The following is a 26,426-nucleotide window of genomic DNA, read 5'->3' on the forward strand; positions in this document are numbered from 1 at the left end:
TGGAAAAAGTGAAGCACTGTGAATACTTTCCGGATGTACTGGATAGATAGCTAGATAGATAGATACTGTATATTTATAATTAACAGATTTGTCAGATTTGAAAATGTAGTTGGTTCGAAAATAACTCAAAGAAATATAAATAAGACCGATACTGCTAAGTTCTTACTGTTTTAATATCTCTTAAGTCTGGCATTAAAAATTTGCTCAAGTAAAAGTAATGTCAGAAAACTATACAAATATAAAAATTGTGTCCTAACCATTCATGTGATTTCTATCAGGCTCCTTTTGTTTGCACTTCAGCATTTTGATGTTGAAATCTGTCAGTTTGGAGCTGGTTGTAACTATATACTGTAAATATGTACAGTTGTGCAGTTTAATGTCTCAGACAGATTATGAATTAAACATCAATTGCTCACATACTACAGCCGTCAAAATATTATTAAGTGCATTATCTCACCCTGAATTGTTGTGGGTTAGAGAAGTAGAGTTACATCAAATAACTTAGCTTTGAAGTGCACGTGCACATCAAAGCTGAGCTTGATAAACATCAAATTTGTGCTTGAACTTCATATTCGTGGCAAAAATACGGGGCGGAACCATATGTTTCTCGTCTCAGTTTTGGGTAGGATTTATTATTGTGTGACACACTTGCCATGGCTGTTAAACCATGCCCGTCCCCAGTTTAAGTAAAGTTGCCTCTTTTCTTTTTGCTCTGTCGTTGCGTTTCAGCTGTAATTCAGGTAAGTCACGCAAAGCTTTGTTTCAACAATAGTCACTTTGGTATTTTTACATCAATTCAGACATTTACAAAGTGTTCATTGATTTAACTTTAAGTTACTTAGCAGCTTCTCGTAACGTTACTTGACCTAGGTAGCATTTTCAGTTCGACTTGCTCCTTTAACTAGCTCGAATATTAGTTTAGTCAGCTTTGACTAAAAGCTGCAGAAATGATCCATTTCAGTTTGTGAATAATTAGTCAAAAGGTCTTCAACCTGCCATCGAAAAGGAATTTAAACTCGGCACATTTAGTACCTCAATGCTAAGTCTCACTAAACCGAGTGTTCTTATGAGAGATGCAATGTTCCTGTCGGGCTTCCTCGTCCTAGTCACTATAAATAAAATGCATGCTGTCCCCCATCAGCTGCTGCCGCCCTGGTGCTGACACAACAGGTCTTATGAGGTGAGGAGATCTCCTGACATGTCACTGATGACCACTGACTGACTCATGAATAACACTTGCTACTGTGAATTACGCAAAACCAACACTCCTACTTTCTAAGCATTAGAATTAATAGCTGAGTGTAAAAATATTTTTAAAAAAATCTCACATTAGCAAGACATGTTATTTATTCGGTGTAGAAATTAATATATCAGAGAAGAACACGGTGTCAGTTCTGTCCTTCTTAACATATTAAAGGAAGGCGTTACATGGTGGTTTAACATTCATGGTCCTTCATAATCTATTGTTACGGAGCAAAGAATATCATATAAACTTTTCTTTATTTCTGTCCGAATGTGGACTATTTGTTAATGAGCTCCTGCTTCTTCTTTCTCACACCGCAGCTGTGATGTGATGTCGGACAAGCGTCAGCGTGCCAGAATCCAGGGCTCCTGGGCCAAACAACTGCCCAAACGCTCAGGCCCAACAGGTAATTTAAGGTGTAATGGTTGCTGTGAAATACGTGACTCCTTTTGCATGTTTTTTACCTAATTAGATCATAATTTATATCTTTATTCATTCATAGCCCCAGATGCAAAAATACATCAACTTGAAAAACACATTTTTCTGAGCCCTACAAACCGTCCTGATATGTGGATAACCGCTTCTTATTTTGGTTTTTAAACAGGCGCAGCTTCAAACAACTATCAGCCTAACAATGCCAACGCAGCCTCAGGTTCTTGGGGATCTGGGCCCCAGAAAACATCAAAGACTTTTGAGTTTTACCAGCCCACCAAGGTAGACTGTGGACACCAAAGAGACATTCTGAAGACATTTGTCTTTTACAGCAAGTTAAAAATTTATTTCAGGATAGAACTAATTCTTTCTCTTTTCTTTTTTTTTTGTCAATTTTTACCACAGCCTATTCGAGAAGTTCCAACAGAGAAGGTGATAGAGTAAGTTATGCAGTTTCATCTTCTCTTCACATCCTCAGGTTTTTTTTTTCCAAACTCTTTTTGTTTCAGTTTTATCACATGGCATTTTGGCTTGTTACCTGCTTGTATACTACACAGGTTGATTAATGCACATCTTTTTGCTCCGGACAGGCAGGCAGGTGATTATGAGATCAGCCATGGCCCATCGGGGGTGTCCAGGTGAGTACAGCTTCATTAAGAAGGAATCTCCCTTCATGGGAAGTGTAGATGAAAGAAAATCCAATCTAAAGGAAAAGAGAAGAACGAGCAGTGATAGTGCTGTAACGGTACCAAACCAGTGTGTTCACCAGAGGTGGAGCAAATCTGTGATTGAGTTTTAAGACCACTGGGTGGCAGTGATCACACAAGCAATGCCTGACAATGTATGGCTCTTAGTTGGCTTAAGGTTCCCACATACAGTAAAGGAGTGTCATAATATGTGCTGTAAATATAACCTGATGTACAACAAGAATATTTCCATGTAGTTGTTAAGCGTGTAAAAGATGCATTCGTTGATACTAAAATACCAAGAGCTACCAAATTTACAGACAAACAGACTATTGTCTTAGTTTGTATTTTGTGACTGATTTTGATTCTGCGACTGTGATACTGAATTTATGTTACTGTAATAGAAGTGGAACTGGAGTAAGAGGAACAGGAAAACCTTGATATTTCAGTTCTGATTACATCTAAGGCTTCTTCTTCTTTTAGCACCAAAAAGCTCTGGAATAAAGCAACAAATGTCTCATTCCTCTACAATCGGCACATGCTGCTCTTTTGCTAATGTTAAGTGTTTATAGTCATAAAATGTATCTTTTTATTCTACTCTGCAGCTGAGGCACTGATCAGATTTTCAGGTTTAGCCCATCGCTGGCACAGAACATGTGCAATGTGTAAGCATAAAGGGGCACTAACAAAACCCACCTACCACAATAAGTTTTGGTAATGGTTTTAGGCCAGTTTAATCAAATATTGTAGATGGTGAAAAAACAGCAATTCTAGTTTGTTTGTTGGGGGGGAGAGGTTTCTGTTATTTTGGGTGATTTTAATACCTTTAATTGAAAAAATAAAAGGAACCGATCCATATCAAGACAGGAATTTATATCCTATTCTTGACTACCATGTACATGAGTATACATCCACCATACTTTTATTGAGACACAGTCTATGTGTATGTTTTGTCTGTCCATCTGTCCAGACTGCGGCTGCTGCCTGGGTTTCTTCCCCCAGAAGAGGCCGACTGGATGTTCAGTAAGCTGCTAGCAGAGCTTCCCTGGTCCCAGAAGACCAACTACAGACAGGGTGAGCACCCGGGTCTCAAGAACGAGCAGTGTGAAACATGTGAACTGTGAGCACGTGGTGTGTAGACGGGAGGGCGGAGAGGGATTCCCTTCTACAGCTGGTTTGCTGTTGAGTTCAAGTTTAATTTGGGCTTTATTTTTTTTTATTTTTGCAGAACAGTTGGCATTATCAATTAAAAGGAAAGGAAATTCACGCATTGTACTCAGACTTGATACGGCGAGCATGTTGAGATGAAGCCAGACTTTGCCTCAGAATCAGCCTTTTCTCTCAGCTGGCTCTCGTCCATCTCGTGTGCTGTTCGGCGATCGCTCCGTCACAGACAAACGGCATGATGAAGACAAGAGGCTTCGATTTCTAAACGCTGGCCCCAGCGAGAGGTTGTGTAATCCTCAGTCTATCTTTCCTCAGACTTTGTCAACAAGGTTCATGTGACGTTGGGGTTAAGGATGAGATGAGGAAGAAGTGGAAAACAGATGTTAACTCTTCAACGTGTCCCCTCTCCTACGTCAGCAATGCTTTAAGACACCCTTTAAAACAGTGACTCATTTTTTCCAACCATTTGGACTCTGAACAGCACACGATGAACGGGTTATGCTTAATCTTTTCCCCCTGATAACATCTTTTAATGGAAGCTTTTGAGAGTTGATAAATGATTACATATGATTACATATATTTATAAATATATATATATTTATAAATATATATCCACAGGCCTTGAATAATTCAGTGCCATAAAAAGTGATCACTGCTCGAGCAGTTTGTTTTGCTTTCACCGTGTTCTTTACCAGAGGACCGGCCAAAATACACTAATGGCAGACAATTGGTTCTTGGAAGAGAGCTGGGTGTTTCCAGAGATGGAAAGATGCACCCAGACACGCAAAAGAAGACAGACTGGGGGAAATTAGATTTGGATGTTTACGTTACTATCTGCCAGAACAGATTCAAAGTGATAAGACGATTATCGTACATGTGTGTTAACACTGGAAAGGAGTACAAATCATAACCCACCCACCATTACCCACAGTATGCAACATATAGACAACACATCACACAACAATAACACCGTTGTCTGTTGTCTGTTTTTCTTGGTTGTTTAAATATATATATATTAAAAAAAAACTTTGCACTATTGTTTAGTTAGTTTTAATTTAATTATTCTATTTTATTGCATATACTGTGCATTTTTATATTTAATATTTTTTTACTGTTATTTTATTCTTTCCTGTATCTATAAATGCTGCTGTAGTGAAAGAATTTCCCCTTGGGGATTAATAAAGTATCTATCGATCTATCGATCTATCTATCTATCTATCTATCTATCTATCTATCTATCTATCTATCTATCTATCTATCTATCTATCTATCTATCTATCTATCTATCTACAAACAAACAAACAAACAAACATAGAGATGGATGTCACTGTCCACAGCCGATGTATGAAAAGAAACAAATAATTACAATGCATTTAAAGGGCTTGCATGGGTTGAGTGTTTAATACTTTGAGTGTCACCTGAAAACGCTGTAATATCTGGAGCTGCGAGCTAGTGTTGCCTTTTTTAATTTGTCAATCAATTAATAACTGGTACAGGAATTTTTTTGATATTAGCACCAAAGCTGCATATCAAACCATAACACTTTTTGAATGCCAAAAGAAATGTGTAAATAGTGCTTTTTTAACTCTGACATTTCCTGACAATATGAAAGCTTTGCCTGACGAAATTTTACTGACGATATTTAAGATTGCTGTATTGAGCAGTCACTCATATTTTGTGAAATAGAAAAAGGTTGAAATCTGTTGATATTCCCTAAACTGAGGTCTCACTAAACACATTGTTTTAGTCTTTTCACCCAAAAATCAGGGAAGATGTCTGATGTGTGTCTGTTATTTAATTGAACACACAGCCCTGATAAGTACACAGCGGTAAAGTTCTCTGTGATGTGTGTGTGTGTGTGTGTGTGTGTGTGTGTGTGTGTGTGTGTGTGTGTGTGTGTGTGTGTGTGTGTGTGTGTGTGTGTTTTGGTGTAGGTGAGGCATACGGGGAGCCCAGGCTGACCTGCTGGTATGGAGAGTTGCCGTACACGTATGCTCACTCCACCATGGCTGCCAACACACAGGTGAGAAAACTGCAACAAAGATTCAAAGAAACACATTGTCACACAGCATATTATTCAGTCTTGAACTATAAATATATTTAAATTATTGTGTTTTTTTTCTGCCATCATTAATATACGAGGGGAGAACACAGATCAGTCTAAACGGTGACGTTTCATTTTGTAGTCTTATATTTTTAACATTGCGTTGTTACTTTTTCCTTTTTCCTCATCCAATTATATCTTCCATTTCTTCTCTCTTCCTTTATATTATTATCTGAACTGTCTTTCTTACTCTTGCTATTTCCTCCCAGTGGCATCCGTTGCTGGTAACCCTTCGTCAAGCAGTGGAGCAGGTGAGTGCGTCCAGCTTCAACTCCCTGCTGTGTAACTTGTATCGCGATGGCCATGACAGCATCGGCTGGCACAGTGACGATGAGGCCTCCTTGGGTGCCAAGCCCACCATTGCCTCCTTCAGTCTGGGAGACACTAGAGTGTTCAGCCTCCGCAAGCAGCCACCACCGGTGAGATGATAGAGCATGAACGTTTGTTTACTGGGCTCCAAATACAATACTTGTTAAAGTAGAAGTAGATACAGCATAACAAACATATTGTTTAAATACTTATTTAAAGCTGCTGTACACTGAATGTCTGAACACCATTGTTACTGCTCATACTTTATAGTTGGAGAACCTTTGCTTGTTGTGTTCATTTAGAAATAAGCTCAGCTCCTTTATGTTTTTCTTGTTTGGGCTTTAAATCCAGAATTTATTAAAGTGGTCTCAAAGTAATGTGATTTGGCCCCCTGAAACCTGCAGATACTCTTTTTGACCCTTTTCAAGGAGGTCATTTCCTGCCTCTGCTTCTTCAGAAAGGCAAAACTGCTGTGCAAATGTTAATACAAAAAGGAGGGTTAGTGTAGTGGAGCACAGAACAGCTGCCAGGGTGAGTTACTGAAAACTGGACATGGAGAGAAGGCTTATTTCACTTGTTGCGTTTACTCTCAGCATTGTATTTTAGAGGCCTGTGTTTAATGGTTGTGGGTTATTGCAAATGCTAAAGTATACACTTCTTAGGAGGCAGATTAGTCACAGTGTAGATGAGTTGTACTGGTGATCTCGTAACAGAATTGGTCTTCAGTATAGTTTAGGGTTTTTTCTTTCCATCTCTGTGTCCATTAAATTGTCCATCAAACTTCCTAATGTGACAGTACAATGTGCCTGGTGTGTGTGTGTGCGTGCGTGCGTGCGTGCGTGCGTGCGTACGTGCGTACGTGTGCACGTATGTATGTATGTGTGTTAGAGGATTATGCAATGTGCTCTACTGTGTGTTTATGTGCTAGGAGGATAATGGCGACTACACTTACGTGGAGCGTATTCGGGTTCCTCTGAGTCACGGGACACTTCTGCTGATGGAAGGAGCCACACAAGACGACTGGCAGGTAGGCTGCACCAATCAAAAGCCATTTAAATAAATAATAGTTGCTGACCAATGAGAACCAGACAGAAATCCAGTTGTAGATATAACAATATTTTTTCTTTTGTTTGTTTGTGTTTTTTGTGGGTTTTTTTTTTTTAATTTTGAAAACAATTTCCTTAAAGCAGTTTGTAGGATTTAGTGTCATTTAACAGTGAAGTTGCAAATTGCAACTGATTGTATACCCATGGCTTCACTCTCCACCTCCAAGCGTATAATCTGTGGTGGCTACGAAACTTGCTAAAAAACCGTATATAAAGTAGTTCAAGCTAGCGCCACCTAAAGCAGCTACAACATGCTGCTTACACACTGATGCTTCAGTATTAATAACCTAATGATGTCATATATATATATGTATATATAATAATATGTCAGTCAGAGGGACCAAACCAGTATTTTTACTTAAAAAACAAAACAAAAAAACAACCCCTCCGTTTTGCTTTTAACATTTAGTACTTTTACTTCCCATATTTGAAGCTTTTCTGGTGTTTTATTTACAGTTTTTATCGTCAATAAGAAGATATTTTGTACGAAATAACATAATTTAGCTTTACATCTCCAATCTTCAGGCTATATTTTTGTTAATTTTAGTCTAAAATACCTGAAACAAGTGCATTTAGGGCATATCCATGTCCACTTTTGTTTAAAGGCAGACAAACTGAGCGCACAAAAGGGCGCATGGTTCTAAGGGGTTGTACGTAGTCTCTTATTTAATCATACGCGTGGTTTTGGGTTTAACATGAAATACACTAATCAGAGTGTCATTCCCTTTAGCCAGTTGCCATGGGTGTCAATTTGAGTTTGTGACATCACAAAATTGCACAAGTCCAAACGATACAGTTGGATACGGACTTTGTGCATTTCTCCATAGACTGAGTGTTTTGACACACAGTGTTTATATGGCACCTCAACCTGCTAATAATCAAAACAGAAATAGAAGTCTAAACTTTTACAATATGGGACCTTTAACTAGGATTTTTCATGCAGGACTTTTAATTGTAATGGAGTATTTTGACATGGCTTTACTGGTAATTTTTTTTTACTGTAAGTGAAGTGATTTGAACCCTTCCTCCATCATTACATTTACTTGTCATTAAAACAGCTTGAGCAATACTTTATGTCTTGTTACTTGGGTTTTTGTTACCATTACTACTAAGGACTCCTCCACTGAAAAACCTCGCCTGCCCTTACCTGTTGGTACCATATATGGGGGTGTTCGTACTTGTGACTGAACACACGTCAGCAGTGAGGACAGACGTAGTAGCACTGAGAGAAGAAGATGCATTTATTTCAGAGTCAGGGACAGGAAGCGGGTTTATATGAGTGGAGGGTCTTAGTGGAGGAAATAGAGAGTGTGACTGTGTTTTGTGGGTTTCTGTTGAAGATAATTGGGTCACACTCTACATTGAGAATATGTTTATCACAATTCTTTGAATTTCATTATGACTAAATCTCCGTTGTTGGAAGAGCAGATCAAAGCTTCACTTGTGTCTAAACTACAGTACGGTTTTCCGGAAAGTATTCACAACGCTTCACTTTTTCCAAATTTGTTATGTTAGTCTTATTCCAAAATGGATTAAATTCATTTTATTCCTCAAAATTCAACACACAAGACCTCATAACGATAACATGAAAAAAGTTTTTCCTCCATCCTGTTTCCACTGATCATCCTTGAGATGTTTCTACAACTTGATTGGAGTCCACCTGTGGTAAATTCAGTTGATTGGACATGATTTGGAAAGACACACATCTGCCTATATAAGGTCCCACAGTTGTCAGAGCACAAACCAAGCCATGAAGTCCAAGGAATTGTCTGTAGACCTCTGAGACAGGATTGTATCAAGGCACAGATCTGGGGAAGAGTACAGAAAGATTTCTGCACCATTGAAGGTCCCAATGAGCACAGTGGCCTCCATCATCTGTAAATGGAAGAAGTTTGGAACCATCAGGACTCTTCCTAGAGTCGGCCGCCCGGCCAAACTGAGCGATCGGGGGAGAAGGGCCTTAGTCAGGGAGGTGACCAAGAACCCGATGGTCACTCTGACAGAGATCCAACGTTGCTCTGTGAAGAGAGGAGAACCTTCCAGAAGGACAACCATCTCTGCAGCACTCCACCAAGCAGGCCTGTATGGTAGAGTGACCAGACGGAAGACACTCCTCAGTAAAAGGCTCATGACAGCCCAGCTGGAGTTTACCAAAAGGCACCTGAAGGACTCAGACCATGACAAACAAAATTCTCTGGTCTGATGAAACAAAGATTGAACTCTTTGGTCTGAATGCCAAGCGTCATGTTTGGAGGAAACCAGGCACCGCTCATCACCTGGCCAATACCATCTCTACGGTGAAGCATGGTGGTGGCAGCATCATGCTGTGGGGATGATTTTCAGCGGCAGGAACTGGGAGACTAGTCAGGATGGAGGGAAAGATGAATGCAGCAATGTACAGAGACATCCTTGATAAAAAAAAAAACCTGCTCCAGAGCGCTCTGGATCTCAGACTGGGGCGAAGGTTCATCTTCCAACAGGACAACGACCCGAAGCACACAGCCAAGATAACAAAGGAGTGACTTCGGGACAACTCGGTGAATGTCTTTGAGAGGCCCAGCCAGAGCCCAGACTTGAACCCGATTAAACATCTCTGGAGAGATCTGAAAATGGCTGTGCACCGACGCTCCCCATCCAACCTGATGGAGCTTGAGAGGTCCTGCAAAGAAGAATGGGAGAAACTGCCCAAAAATAGGTGTGCTAAGCTTGTAGCATCATACTCAAAAAGACTTGAGGCTGTAATTGCTGCCAAAAGTGCTTCAACAAAGTATTGAGCAAAGGCTGTGAATACTTATGTACGTGTTATATTTTCGTTCTTTATTTTTAATAGATTTGCAAAAATTTGAAACAAACTTTTTTCACTTTGTCATTATGGGATATTGTGTGTAGAACTTTGAGGAAAAAAATGAATTTAATCCATTTTGGAATAAGGCTGTAACATAACAAAATGTGGAAAAAGTGAAGCGCTGTGAATACTTTCCGGATGCACTGCAGATCATACTATACACGTCTACCTTAACCAAGTTTGTACAGACCAAAGAAGGGTCAAGGCTGCATAACAAAACAGCTGTGGAGGAGAGGACCCGAGTACGGTAAACACTTAAAGTCAAAATAAAAAACAAAAGTCATGAAGAATAAAAACTACTTAAGAAATATCAATGTAAATATGTACAGTATGTTCCATCAAGTATAGAAGCATGAAGTCAGTGATGTAACAGGCTTTTATCCTTAGTTATAATCGTTGCTAATGTCTCTGTACCATATTAAAGTTTGCATTGAAAAGAGTTAAAAAAAAAAAAAACATTATCATTGGTATAGAACGGCAAATGGGCCACCTCCACCCTGAAGACACTCTTATGTGGACAAGCTGCACTACTTCATAAAGGCCAGTGGGCAGTGAATGTCTGTGCCTTTCAGTGTCATAATAATGATCCACAAATGGACTCTTGTGTAACTCCATGTGTTGTTCTCAAAGCAATAAACATCAATGAATAACATTTAACATGGATATATAAATTTTATGTCCACTAGTCGATATCACAAAATCCATAACAATGTTGCTACTGTTGCAAGAAGTGCCTCCATATGATTTGTCAGAGCGACCCTCCACTCCGCAATTTTCACTCACTCACAAAAAAATTTAGTAAAGTGAGAGAAGTGAGGAATAAAGTCTGGGAGAACTGCAGAGGTAGTAAAAGAGGTTTGAGCTTTAAAAAAAAAAAAGGAGAAGGTCACAGGTGTTTTATGGCGACATCTCCCTCGGTCTCTCAACAAAGGTTTCACTGCTCCTTTAAAGACTTTTCTAGAGAAAGAAGATCATTCCAGTCATTAATCCTCTCTCTGTTATTGCAGTCAGAGTCAGCCTAACAAAACCATCTGGCTCAGATGGAGAGGTTTGGAACTGAGCACTAAATATTTACTAAACCTGACAGTCCAGCTAAATTACTACATTTGTTTGAAAATATTTTTTTTCAGCTTTTTTCAGGCCCTTTATTTTGACACTGTTATAGATACGGAAACCTCTCACCTCTTATTCAGATGTAGGTGAAGGAGGAGTATGTACATGTTGGTTTGTGTGTTTTGATGATGCAAGATTCACAAATATATCAAAGCAATAATTTTCAGTGCAAAAGGTCAAACATAAGTGAAGCTGAAAATGATTGCGAAAAACCTCTGTGTTTGTAATTTTTCACTGCTTTAGCATATGTCAATAAATTTGACTTTTACCCCAAATGTTAAATGGTAAGAAAATGGTGTTTGTTTTCTGTTGTCCCAGCTTCTGTCTGACTTTTGTATGTAGAGCAGAGGTCAGCTGCAAAGCAAAAATACCCGTGGTTGGGAAACTCATGACAATATACCACAGATCTTTTTGGTGCTCTTAGATTATTATTTTTTTTATCATTATTTAATTTCTTATCCTGAGTTGAAAATTTGTCGTCGTTAATGTTGCCCATTATTAACCACTTTTCCATGAGAACAATATTTGACCTCGACTCAAAGCCTCTACCTTCTAACTTTATGAAAATCTTCTTGAATCAAAGATCAAAGTGTAAATATTTGACATGTAAATGTAAAATACATTGCTTATCAGTCTCTCTGTCTCCCCCAGCATCAAGTGGCTAAAGAATACCATGACAAGGGCCCACGCATCAACCTGACCTTCAGAACTACCTTCCCCGAGCCGGACAGGCACAGACCGGGCACCAAGATGCGATTCGTGGCCAAGCAACCGTAAAATCTTAGAGCCCAGTATTTAAGATTGAGGAAACTCTGTCCGCTTGTTTTACTTTTTAAACTCGCAATGCTACAGCTGAAGAGGTTGAGGTGGGAAAAAGACAAGCTAATCCCCCACCCCCCACCCCAAAAAAAAAAAAAAAAAAAAAAAAGGCACAGTGGTGTGAACATCTTTATCGTTCTCATTGAGGTTGTAAACAATTTCAACTGTTTGAAATGAGCCTAACAAACATATCAGTGAGTCACAGACTACAGTGTGACTAACAGCGGTTTCCAACTTAAACAGGGAGATTTGCTACTCTGCTCATATTCACTGACTTCATAAGTGAACCATGATAATAATGCAGTTGCGAGCAGTCATGATGATCAGATATCAGTGTTGTCAGAGAAGCTGAGCAGAAGAATGAGTCATGTTGTGGGCTGTAAGGGGCGGTACATCATAATGGTTACATTGATTTTATTTATTTGTTCAGCGCTGACAGTCGTTTATGATATTAAGCCTGGAACAGAATCCTGGTTGGGGGATGTTTGTAAGAAATGCCCCTCCTCTCCTTGCCTATCTGCACTGAGGTACAGCCAAGGCACTTGCTTTAGTTGTCGTCCGATTTGTATTGCGAAGCTCCCAGGTGATAATGTCAGTTATGATATAAGAAACAACATGCGCGTCTTTATTTTGAACATTGTCTCGGATTCGATTTATTTGGTTTAATTGGCAACCTTTCATTTAAACTAGAATTGTTTTAGGTTGGCAATTAACCATTTTGTCTGTATGCGTGCATATTAATAATTACGTCATTGGAAGATTTCCTTATGAAAGAGAAAGAAGGACGATCATCTGAGTACTTTGTGTACAGAACAGCCTGATATCACGCCAAAATGTGTAGTACACCCGTCAGTCCACTAGAGGATACCTTGTTAGTGTCATGTATTGCCTCGTCAAGGTGTGACAGTGTGTTCTGTTTAGGCACCTTAACCACCTGGTTGAGGTTAGGAAAAGATCATGGTTTTCATTTGCTGTAAGTAACATTATGTACATCACATTAGTTACCAAACGTATGTTACAAAAGGTAAATATTTTAGGTTACCCGAGTTACGTTACTTAAAAGAAAATCCACGTTGACTTTTGTTTTCCCACGGACTCATATATCGATCTCCCGGGGAGAAGTTCTGTATTTGTTTTATCCAACCACTCTCAACTCCTCTGTACACGGAACTAATCACTCTTTGTCACATGACCTCCGTCACATGCGCTCCTTCTTCCGCCCTGGTCATACATGTGTACTCGTCACACATGGATGGGGCAAAACGCAATGCTGACATGGAATCCTTTAGTGGACTAATGGGTGTATTGCACTCTTTGGTGTGATATCGGGCTGGATTTAATGTCTTTTGGTAAAATGGAAATATCCACCTCGGGGACCTTTTTGGAGAGAACATAGTTGCTATAAACTGTGACAGATATAGTTCTTAGACAGTAAAACAGTACAGTGTCACCAGCAACTATCCAAATTGAATTAGATGGAATACTCATAATTTGTGAATACTTTGTTGATGGAAAACTTTCTGATTCTGTAGCAGTTCCGAACATATTGCTTTTGTTTTATTTGAAAAGAATGAATGTTCAGTTCATAAATATTAAATAAGATATTGTTGTTGGAAACCTGAGCTATTTAATTATACGTTGTGTGTTGTTGTTCAGCATCACAGTTGTTTGTGTGTACAAGCTGTTACTTGAAGACACTGATATCAGAAGCAGCGGGTGTTTCAGTGAACACTCGTTCAAAAACTTGCATCCGTACCTTTGTTTGGTGAATAGATAAATGGTAAGAATATTTTTGAAACAGTTCAACCTACCACATTCGGTCTGATTCATTTGGTTTCCTATTTATATCTCTGGAACATGTCCACATTATCAATCAGAAAATTCACCTAATGTTTTTTTTAATATCACAAAACCCTTTTTGATGCAACTAGTGGATTATATCTAAAAATATTCAATTTTGGCCATGAGATCAATGCAAACAATGCAAAGAAGGTCATGCAAGTAATGCAGACATCTTAAAAAAAAGTAGCCAGGCAAGGTCGCCATAGCAACACGTTAACCATGGTAAACTGCAGTGAAGATAATAGAAAGATCCTACGGACATAAACAATTTGATTAAGAAGCTTGAGACAGAGAAGCTTTAATAACCTTAAATAAAGATGGTTAAACTTACTACTCGGCAGGGAAATGGTAAGCTGCTGCTGATGTCACTTCTAGGAGCCATTAGCAAAGCTATCAAGCTAATGAACCTGTTATGTAATCATAAATCAAAGATACTGAGTTTCCTGCTGTAGATTTAAAGCAATAAATCTACACATGCTTAGGTAGGGAAACGTCGGGAAAAGTTCCACAATGGTTTTGTTGAGAAATGCATTGCTTTAAACACGTGAGCAGATTACTAGAGCAAGTTTGATCAGGAAACGACTCAGAATTCTTTTCAAAAATGACATTGATGTCTAAAATTGTGAGATGATCATGTCATACAGACTATTTTAACCACCCACATGATGGACTATTCTGATTATTTTCTAACACTAAAGATGCAGAAGACATGTTTTTGATGCTGTGGTTCTGAAATTATTATACTGAATGTATGTTCCAAAAATGGTATTTTCTCAATAAGCATTATATATCTTATCTGATACAAAATGTGGAATTTAAATGATAAATTTCTGGCCATGTTGTGCATCAAGGGTCAAAACTGTATTTGGGACATACAGGTTCAAACATAAACCTAGATGTAATGAGATGTTTGTCATGTAAATATACAGAAATCTGAGCATACTGTTTGCAAAATACTGCGAACAGGAAAAAGTTGGCTCCAGGCTCTCTGAGAGTCAAAAAAAATTACGTAACCTGTGTTGTAATTACACCCAAAAGATGTGATAGTGTTGTTTGATGAAACGTTCTTAAACAGTTTATAGTCTGGTTGTATTAAAAAAATATATATTAGGGGCATTTTATTTCTTTTCATTTTGGCTCAAATTCAATGTATAGGTTGTATAATGAAACAATTGGCTTAAAATTATGACCGTCATCTCGAAGGTTATTTGAGGGTGTTAAGAACTAACTCAGGAGTGCAGTCTCTCTGAATATTTATGTCACACACATTTATGACACTGATCCCACAACTCTTGGTAATTCCAAGTGTTACATTATATGTTAGTATATTTAGGTTAGTATATTAGGTCACAGGACATGTAACCTCTCCATCTAGTTTATTAATAGTTGTTTGTGTGGTGGATTGCTTCAGTCTAAGTGTTGGTCATAGTAAAATGACTCCCTGGTAAATGAGAGGCGGGAATTAACTGTAACCCACTGCCTGAAAACAGGAGGGATGTTCAGATACTGAAGTTTCATGGACCAGTTTTAATAGTGATATCTCTCAGAGAGGAAAAGCTGGCTGGAACAAATTGTCCTGTTGCTCCAATAAGGTTTTTGTATAAATGGAGCTGGAACAGCCAGGAGCTGCTTTACAAGAACTGAGAAAGGTGGATAAAGTCAAATGGATGAAAGACTGAACATTGCTCCATGGTTATGTAATCATGCCACACAGAAAGTGGAGTGTAAGTCCATACCAGTCAGCAGGACTGATAAAGCCTTACATGACTGATAAGATGTCTTCATCTCTTCAAGTAGAATTTAGTGTACAGAAAGATTTGGATTTATCGCTGTGGACCAAAAAATGTCAAAAACGTTTTTTCTGGAATTTGCAGAACAATTGGCAGTGATCTGAATTATTGCAGGTCATAGTTACATCCTAACTTTTATTGTGAAAAAAATCAGATGTCATTGCTCATCTTTACTGATGGCCAAGATGGTGATATAGTGATGTACGGGAGAAATGAATGAGTGGTGGGGAGTATGTATGCCCCAGCGTACACTGATCAACATTGTAAACTAGTAATTGGCAAGCAATAGTACTACTACTAAGTCTTTTTATCTGCAGGGCAGCATTACCGTACAAGAAGGCAAATAATTACAGTTGCATTGAACACGTTAGACCGGGACCAGGATCAGGAACATACAGCATTTACTCACTCCAAAAAATGATTTACTGTGCGTTCAAATGACCATAAAACCAAATTATTTAGTATGTTAGAAAAATATTTAGTATGTCCCAATACATAATATGTGAAATGCAGTATGCCACAAATCCCATGTTGTCCTACTGCATCCAGTCATGTTTTGCAGAATGCAGGTCAGAATGCTTCTCTGGCTGTTCTTTCCAACGGTCCTTTGCGCAGCAGAAGATTTGTCACATCGACTGAGCCACAAATAGAGTTGATGCTCCTCCTGGTTGGACTTCGCAAAATAAAGAAGAAGAAGAAAAAGATGCATTAAAGGGAAGCGTAACGTTAAGTGTAGCACTCGTTCCAAATCGCATTCCTTTTTCCTTTTCCTTTAAATGTGGCGGTACAGATTGTGACGGATATGACCGAGGGGGTCAAAGTTCAAGATGTGTGTGTATGACAAAGTAGTACCTCCTAATTATATGCAGACTACATACAACAAAACGTCCGCCATCTTGGCGAGGAAGAGGAAGGGGCGGCACCACCAACATAAAGAATTTTCGAATTATTCATTATGTTAAAGCTGCAGCTGTTGCCGTGTATTTATTTTTCACTAAGTGCCGCTATGCTGCTGTTGGCTATGTTGATAGTATGCGTTAAACAATTTTCACCAAAAGACGTTCATTTCTGGGTAAAATAATTAAAGCTGCACATTTGCTGGCGGGAGATCCATTCACATGCTACAGTTATTTTCGGTCAGTGCAAAATGTGGGCAATGTGCGGTTTGAGACAACACTACCCGGTCAACATTCAAGTAATACACAAGTTAGAGCACTAGCATGTAAGAGCACTGTTTGTTAGTGTGCTAAGGGAAGTATGTCATTTGCAACACAGCATTTGCGTTAATTACTCTGTAATATGGCGCAAAATTCCCAGCAGCACTTGCCTAACTCCATTTTCCATGTCTTGACCCAAACCCTAACCCTGAATTATTTGTTGTGCCTACCCATACACTCATGTAACAGGCTCAGTCTGTGTGTGTGTGTGTGTGTGTGTGTGTGTGTGTGTGTGTGTGTGTGTGTGTGTGTGTGTGAGAGAGTGTATATGTAATAGGTCCTCGACCTTTTGTTGCGGCAGCACAGGTGAGAAATGCGCCACTCCAGAGGCACAGAGTGACACATTTTGCACAAGAAGGGAACATCACTCCGCTGAACATGAAATGGGTTTGAGCCGAACATTTAATTCAGTTTAGGGACAGCGTCTTAATGTTCCAGACAACGGGACCACTACATTTCCTGTGGCAAATCTTGCACCTGCCCCCTGATTACTTTTGGCTCTGGTGGCAATTAAAATTCACCATCATAATAATGATCGCTAAAACAGAGAGAAAAAGACCTTTTATAAAAATCAGGTTGTTCAATTTTCCACTGTATAACTGTTCTTTTCATTGTCTATCAATTTAATCCAGATGATTTAATGGACATTCTTTATTGTAATTTGCATTTGAATTAAAATATCTTTAAAGCTGAACTAATCAATATTTTTACTTTGAAAGTTGTTGAGAATTACAATTTTTTTTTTAGTTTAATTTAGTTGCAGTTGCAGAATGTCTCATTTAGTATGACCTAAATTACAGAATTTTGTGCTGTATCTAATTGAATGAATTCCCACTATTAGACATACCAGACATCTTGGGTTCTTCCTGTATCTGCAGTACTTTTCCAGCTGTCTTGTTACTGCTGCCGTTTTTCAGGCTGCCCGGAAAGAAACTTGGAACGTGAAACAATAGCTAACGAACTAGCGGCTTGGCATTCCTGCTTGAGCCGCTGTTTGCCTGTTCCAGGTCTCGACACCTGTTGTGCAGAGCTGGAAACGTTCGGGTTTACCGGAGCTGTATCAGAGCTGCGGTTTCCGCTAACCCCTTTTATCGCTCTCTTTAGCCTCTGGAGCCACTGTGTGGATCTCACTCAACTGGGCCTCGGTCCAGAGACGTTCCTGTCCACTGTTTACTGTGGCCACTTAAAGTCCAGCTGCCAGTCTCACACGAGCAGACGGGTTGAATCTTGTTTGATTACAAAGCTTTGAATAGAAAGTCCTGATCCATCAGCTCTCTGAAATAAATCCAGTAGGTAATATATAACCATGTGTACTAAGTACATACGCAATACTGTTATATAAAGTTATAATTAATTAACAAACAGACTTGCACCATAAATCTTAGGTAAACCTGAATCACTGTGCCAAAGTAAAACCTGTGAAGACAGAGCTGCTCATAGCTGTAGATGATGAACACCAGGGGTCGAGTCAATAGTCTTGCGATTCAGCATGCATTTCTTGACCTTAGATGTCGAGACATCTTTAATTTCATTTCTGATTTTCTCTGTTATACTCTGTTATAGTGACAACAACAGGAAATACTGCAGGAAAGAACATAAATTACAGATGTCAAAGGTCACAACCTAGATGTGAAGTCTCACTGTCACAGCTGCCCTAATAAAACAAAATTTCCAAGTTTTCATTCTTTGTTTAGATCTTAAAATGGTGGTGATGCCACAGTGGTGATTACAGGAAGGTGCTTTTCCCTGAAGTCTATAAGTGTACAGTGAGCGCCAGCCTTGACCAAGCTGTCATGTTTTTATTATGGGAAAACTGTAAGTGTTTAAACAGTAGTGCATTCTGGTTGCACGGTGCAGGAAACCCATTTTTGGTATCGCTAACCCCAAGTTAAACACACTGCCATCAAGCAGAATGACACTTTAGTAGAGAACAGGCCAGGATCTGCAGCGTATGCAGGATGTTTGCAGGTCAGTAACCACTTAGCACTGGAGTCATTATTGCTGTTTTCTGGGGAACTTTAACAGACCTGCATCCAGAACACATGTATTTGTTTTCTCATGTTGTGTGTATGTGCGTCTGTGTGTGTGTGTGTCTTCAGCAGTCACAAGTGCAGTCTTAAGTCCTGCTGTGATTTTCTGGGAAGCTGCTCTGGGAACACGTTGACCGATTCACTTCTCCCTCCCGCCTCCTTTTCTCCTCCACTCCCTCCTCCCCTCCCCGAGGCTCCATGGCTTCAGCTAGCTGTTCTTTACTGCGTCCCCTCCCTTCACCCATGACCCTGTTCATCCTGCACCTCTCCTTCACTCCTGTCTTCCTTCACCTTCTCTTGTCTCTCTTTAATCCAGCTTGTTCAGCTTGTCTTGTTGGTCCCATCATACTGCAGCTGAAGGTCAACCGCTAAGAGAGATAAATAGTTTTGTGTCTCCAACACTGAGGTTGTTTTGCCAGACTTAAATTACATCAGTCTCTGTCCTGATATTAAATGGCTTGTTAGGACCTACATAAAGTCGCTTGAAACAAATATAAGGATCTTTTTTTACTATATGTAGTGGATTATATGAGGACAAGTAGGCCGTCCTCCAGTCTTCCATTATTGTGTCCTTTCCCCTTACAGTCTTATCACCCACATTAAGGGTCTATTTTGTACATTATGTGTGCCTTTTAATTGAATAATACAATGGCATTCTTGCAATGTGAAGGTGAGGAGATGAATATTGTATGTATGTATTTCTAATATGCAACAACGAATGCGTGTGTCTGTGCTTTCCCATATATGTGACTATTTAACATGACGCGGTGTGTGAACATCAGGGTGAGGAACAGGGACACCACAGGCCGGCGGGGTGACCTTCTTTGAATTGTGTCAGTGACTCATCATTTTGGTTCATATTGCACCAAATAGTTGCACCTGTGAAAAGGTGTCTGATTTTTGTTGTTGTTGTTGTTGTTGTTGTTTTCCTTTGGTTAAAATGCTCTCCTGTGACCATCCTGGTGTAGTAAATCGGGGTAATAAAGATGCTGTAAAGTAGAAATGACAATGAGTTTTAAGTTCATCACACCACAGAAGTATGGGTTGTTAACTACCCATCAATCTTCTCTGCTCTGAGACCTCGCTTGAAGGAGCTGAAGCTCCGCCCCCTCGCTGGAAGGTGTTCAGTGTTCTGTATGACAGTCCTGTGGCTGCAGTTCTTTTCCCCACTGAGCGGTCCATCTGACATCCAACTCATTTCACACGTATATAATGTATTGAGAAGCAAATATTGGAATTTGCTTTACAGCATCTTTAAGTTAAATTTCTGGGAATACACGAGGCGGGTGAACCTAAACTTGCACTTGACCTGCTTCTCTCACATGAAACATACTTGAGAGACTGTTTAGAAAGACACAAAACTCATGAGTTTCATGATAATTATTAGAAATAAACAGCCTTTCTTTTTGGTTCAAGGCAGCATAATATTTCATGCGTCAATCCTTCATACTTTTCATTTTTCTGAATTTGGAATAATGGAAAACATGACCTGAGCCGGTCTCAATATGTCTCTCCCACTGTTCTCAGTATCGCCCCCTTCCCCTGTAACACTGCGTCTTTCCTGTGTGAGTTTTAGCGGCTGGCACTAATCTCATGTTAACAGACACGTCATTAGAGCATCTTGAGAGCATCAATACTGATTGTAATGCATCACCGATGTGATAACCCCACACGGTCTGATCCTGAATGATTTGTTTAATTGTGTTGTGTACAGGGTTTGTATTTCAGAGATAATCCTGTAACCAGAGGGTCCCAAATGTGGAATCATTGGGCGTCATTCACTAACAGTGCGTACGCACAATTCTATGCTTAAACCATGGGTGTGAACATTTGACGCACAAATCTGGGATTCGTACTCTGCGAACAAATTTAGGATGACTTTAGACCATGCGTACCAACAAATGGTGACTGCCTGGCTGTCTTTGGAAGTATAAACACATATAGCATATTAAAACAAACTATATTCATTTAAAAAAAGATTTAATAAACGACAATATTGAAAACTGTTAATTTACTAATGCATTGACCAAATGTATTAAATAGGTTAACCATTAAATTGATGCCCTTTAATCCATATTAATTATTGTTTTGATTAAGATATTCACATATACTGTAACTGCAAATACCATGTTAGTTTTGAAATAAATTACAGATGGCTACTCTTGTTTGGATGTCATCACTTTCACCCTCATTTCTAGGACATATTCCGCTCATGTTGGATGTAAATCTAATGTTAATAATTGCTGCCAGTGTCTCATCCTTCCCATCAGATCAGGCGCTCCTCAAACTGTTTCCTTCTTTTTATTTTAGTCTGTGGTGCGTTTCTTTGCGTCAACTTTAATATTGAACCATATTTTTAACCCTATGGCCCTATAGGCTTTTTTCAGGGTAATTTCACTACTTTGCACTTTTAAGATCATATATTGGTCATTGTTGGGGCTAATCATTCAGCATAGGCCTCAGTGATATTGGCTAATACCTCAGTTGTAGTGTAGGCACTTAAATACGATGTTATTATTTAATTTTTTTCATACAAAGTGGGATGTAATGTCAGCCTTATGCTGGAGACAATACAGATGTCAGGTGTGATTTTAAAACTGGACTGGCTGAAAACACTTTGACGTCAAGAGAAATGACGGGTATAATCAGAAAGGGTAAGTTCTGCTGTTTATTTAGATCTTACAGTATGTTATGAGGCGATCGGGACTTTGGAAATCAATCAATTAAAAGTTGGGAGATGGATGCAGCGCTTCATGCAGAGTGTCACGACAACATAACTTCAACTTTGAATATCTCCACAACGTTTCGTTACGCAGCTCAAGTCATTCTTCTTTCATTCTGTTTCACTAACATACTCAAGGTGGTGAGAACAAAATTGACCGGTACGCACGTTCCCCTGGTAATTTTGCGTGCGCAAAGTAAGAATATTTCTACGTGCATATTACTGAATGAGCCCCATTGAAAGCAGCTTCTTATCAACAGATCATTAGCCACAGTACACTAGAAATATGTCTGTTATTTGAAGGCATGTAGAGCCCTCTTCACCCGACGAATCGGCAGTGCAGAGACAAAGACAGGACCTCTGAAGAGCTTGAGAACAAGGCAGATTGATTTTGTCGTGAAGTACAGCTACGAAGAATCAAGCCCAAGAACTTTGCAGTGTTGTGTGGGAACTTTCACCCCCCAAATGCCCAGACAGCTGCTTTGACCTGATCTATTCTGATCTGGACGGTAGAGTACACTGTCTGTCCATTTATGTGTGACTGAAATAAGATAGATAGTATGACCGCAAGTTCCAACAATTCAAATTCAAATCAGTAATCAATAAAACTCCATGTTTGAGACGCATTGCATTTCAATTATTGATGTTGCGAAGTTGAAGGTGCATTGACTTAAAATGAGAAACAAAAGGAAACAACAATAAGTTATTACTTTCTCTATTTGAGAGTTTAATTTATCTGTGGGTTCACGTGGCCATGCAGCATAAACAGACTGTTCCTGGAAGGGAATACTTCCCAGTCTCAGTCTATAAATAACTGTCCCCATGGTGTCTTATTGACTCCTTCTCAAGAGAGGGTGGGTAGGGGAGCCAGGGCAACCCCCAAAACATGTTTGTTTATGTATTTATTCTGGCATTACCTCTGTGTCCGCCTTATATTCCTAAGCAGAACTAAAGCTTTTTCATTCTCTCCATAAAAATAAACCCACAAAAGCTGTGCAGTCATACTTACCATATATTGCACTTCTGTTGTTGTATAAATGTAAACTATTTTAACCATAGCTACTGTATTTAATGGGAATGGAATATGTGTTCCTTTGGATTTTTAATCAGTAAGCTGATACTAATAAAGATAGAAAATTAACAGTAAGTAGCCATTCACAGCCACATTATACTACTGTCAATTATTTGTTCATTTTGCTTAATGGTACCTGCATTTGCTGAAAAAGTTAATTGTTGTACATAAGCCATTCTTGCAGAAATTCTTCAAGTCAGTATTAAAGCCAAGATTATGAAACTGCTCCACAGTTACACTAAGACCGCATTGAGTATTTTGCGTGGTAACTTCTCAGTGTGACTGAGCAATGCGGCAATTGCAATACTTTTTTTGACTTCTAGTCTTTTGAATACAGCTTCAGACGTATCCAGCGCAAACTGAGAGAGGCATCTTCTATGTAAAGAAATCCAAATAATAGCTTAGCAACAAACATAACCTTTTAGAAGCATTAAATATGATATCTCGAACACTTTTAGTGGCGTGGACGAAAGCAAAAAACGCAAAATAAACTACACATTACAACCCTGCTGGGTAAATAGTAGCTGTGGTGTTGCGAAAGGCAATACATCTTTGGAAACACACTTATTCATTCAATATTCACAAGTTTATAAAGTTTGAAAGGAGATGATGGTTAGCCAAGCTTAGAATAAAGACTGCAAGAAGGGGGAAATGGCGAGCCTAACTTTGTCCAAAGTTCAAAAATGTGCCTTCCAGAAAATAATCAACTATATTTCTTTACAAATATATTATTGTCCTCCCTGTACTTCTGTTCAGTGTCTATAGCACAGTTTGCCTGATAGAGTAGCGTACACCATTTATCATGCTGGTCTCTGAGCAGGCATAATGGTACCAAATCTGATAACTTTATGGTGACAACAAGACTTTTGGATCAGCCCATCTTTTGTTTCACAAAATAGTTGCAGCACATAATGTTTCCTCGTATAGTATTGTAAATGTGTGCACTCATGGCTCTCTTTGTGAGGGAGAGAAGACGTACAGTACCTGTGTGACTTAACTTTGGTTCCCCTTCTGTCTGCAGTCCCGTGACATTTAGGTTGCTATGGTAACAGGGGCGTCCCATCAGTGAGTGCAGGGTGATTTGCCAGTCCAGGAATGTGGCCTGTGGCGTGTTCCTCACCTTTTGACCCTGCAGACCTGGATAATGGGTTTTCCCTACTTGTCTCCCTCTCGCTTTCTCATCTTCTCTCATTCTTTTCTTCTGCGCAAACTCAGTGCAAGTAAGTTGTTTTAGATGAGCCTACATTTTATGTCAGCATACACATGAATGAATTTGTTTAAATATTTGTATAGGATGCGAATAGTAAATACTGTTCATTTGAATTTTCTATTACATTTTTTATGATTTTTGTTAGCGTGTTTCAGATACATGCCAGAAACTAAACCATACCCTGTTTCCCAATTCACTACCTGAATATATGGGTCTGACAACACTCTATTTAAGCATTTAACCAATCAGCATTTACCATCATATGATGGGTGTTGTGCGCTGAAACTCTCCAAGCTGTAAAGAACAGAGACCCTCCTCCGGTGTTAGCAGAGTGAAATGACCAATAACATTTCGGGAGCAAATATTTCACTTCAACATCATCGTATTTAGCCACACGCACTGGTCGCTGATTTATCTGCCCTTCAGAGTGGCAATGCAAACCTTAACGCAACAGTGTTTTCAGACTATAATCACAGCAAAGACCGAATATTTCTAACGCTAAATCAACATGATATTACTAACTAGTTGAATTGGTGTGTACACCAGGTTTTGTGGTGTTTTTATGCATTTGTATGCCCTAATTTGACGTGTTAACTGAGTTACCAAAGCGTTCCATGGTTTGGCTGGTGCAGGTCCTTCTGTGGAGAGGTATCATGCCGAGTCTTGGCGTCTGGATTCTTGGTTCCCCCGTCTTCTCTATAAACATCATGTTTAGACAGACAGAGCTGTTGTCTGTTGTGGGTCTCCATCGCCACAATGACCACGTTGACACTCGAACTGACATTGCACCGGCCTGATTGATTGAAATCAAGTGTGACTGTATCAAGACTTAAAATACATCGGAGGTCAAATTCACTAAACCTCTTCAAATGTTCTCCAAACACTGATTATTCCACATTTAACCAAAATGATCTGGTAATCATAGTTTTGATTGTTGTTCTCTTTTCTGTGCTTTTGACTGGTTCCCTAGCTTTCTGCCTCTTTCATGATCTCTTTTAGTCTGTCCCTGCTATGACAACACACTCTATTTGTTAGCAATGTACACAAATAAACACACGTTTTGTCAGTCAGTGACATAACTCAGTGATACGGGTCAGTACCTAAAATATATTACAACATATTTAAAATTGTTTATACAGGTTGAGAAGAAGAGAGTGCAGACAAAAATAAACAAGACATGCCATGCTGAGAGGCTGATCTTACACACAGTGGTGTATTGAGCCTAATGCGTAGTTCATCAGCAGGATAACTGTCAGGATCTCCGCCTGTCCCTGTTTGTCGTTCCCTCTGTTTCCCCAGATCACCCTTTTCTTCATGTCTTTTCCCCTGTTTGTTTTTGTCTGTCATATGTTCTATGCTTTGGTGTGTGTCTGGAGGGTGTGGAATTACCACTACCACACCTCATTCAGCTGGCACAGCTGGTTCTCATTTCAGTAATCACCACCTGACAGTATATGAACCCTGGTCCTGCTCTCCACCTGTGTCAGTCCGTCCGATCGTCTCACCTGGTACCAAGCTGCCGTTCAGTAACAATGACACTGTTAATACAATAATAATGCTAATGATGGTATTAAGCTGGTTTAAATATTTACAGTCATCACACACATAGTTTACCATGTTAACATGCTAACTAGCTGATTAGCACTTAACTACAGTACAACTGAACTGATGTGAATGTCATTAAGTCTATTGAATAAATTACTAATTACACCTGATCATGGGCCTAAAAAGTCAAATGCATTAATCCTCCAGGGAATATCAATACCTTTACAAAATGTCATGGCAATCTATCCATTAGCTCCCCTATATTTCAGTCAAGACCAAAGTGGTAGAAAGACAGACCAACAATGCCATCCACCTTGCCTATAGCACGGCCTTAGACAACATTTAAAATACCAGCCAGTGCCTTTTTATATCAGTTTTTTTGGTCCAACAACTACTGCTTATGTCAGGGCCAGAGCACTTTTTCAAACATTCTTCATACTTGCATTTTTCTAGCAACAACTCCCTCAAACTTGCTGCTTAATCAGACATATCTTTAATGTTTGATGCTTATTCCATAGTCTTATGTTTCTCATGTTTTATTATGTATGTAGTTTCACACATACAATCAGTGATTCATGAGTAAATTGCACTAAGAGTTTAATCCATGCAATTGCACTTTGAGTTACAACCTTTAAAATCAGTTTTGTACTGACAAAAAGTATGTTGCAAATTCTTGCCATGGCATCTCCACCATCTCTATTTGTGTACTGTCTATGTGAAATGAACTACTCATGTCTAAACCAACGCCTTACATTTAGCCTTGAAATTCTACCCCCTGCACGCACACACACACACACACACACACACACACACACACACACACACACACACACACACACACACACACACACACATAGTTACACATCAATGAAGTGTACTATAATTAAAGTTGAGCCATGTTTCATAACCACTACTGTGATATTCATACACTTTGTGTCACCGATAAGATCTCCCTTTGAATTTGCGCTTAATAAGCACCTCTTAAAGAAGATACATTTGAATCACATTCAGTAAATTTGTATATTCTATTTAAATATGAGCATATTTCCAATCACTTTACTCCCGTCAGTGACATGGTGGCATAGTTTTGTGGGTGTCAAAACTAGGATAAATCTTTCTGATAGTGCTAGTTGAGCTGGCTTGGTTTGGTACTGTGCAGGCTGCAGTCTATCGG

General features: G+C 39.2%; 1 protein-coding gene across 1 annotated transcript; it reads left to right on the forward strand.

The window, feature by feature from the left end:
* Positions 1-649: 649 nt before the first annotated feature.
* On the forward strand, positions 650-13,460 carry alkbh3 (alkB homolog 3, alpha-ketoglutarate dependent dioxygenase). Its single transcript, XM_069163145.1, has 11 exons — positions 650-740; positions 1,142-1,180; positions 1,564-1,649; positions 1,848-1,957; positions 2,081-2,115; positions 2,266-2,313; positions 3,332-3,435; positions 5,463-5,551; positions 5,842-6,051; positions 6,870-6,968; positions 11,657-13,460. The coding sequence occupies exons 2-11, from the start codon at positions 1,176-1,178 to the stop codon at positions 11,780-11,782; spliced, it is 912 nt and encodes a 303-aa protein (XP_069019246.1). The 5' UTR covers positions 650-740; positions 1,142-1,175; the 3' UTR covers positions 11,783-13,460.
* Positions 13,461-26,426: the final 12,966 nt, after the last annotated feature.

The sequence above is a fragment of the Embiotoca jacksoni genome, unplaced genomic scaffold (genome assembly GCF_022577435.1).
Source record: "Embiotoca jacksoni isolate LCO1_2020_lvr unplaced genomic scaffold, fEmbJac1.0.p SCAF_3, whole genome shotgun sequence".
Taxonomy (NCBI): Eukaryota; Metazoa; Chordata; class Actinopteri; family Embiotocidae; genus Embiotoca; species Embiotoca jacksoni.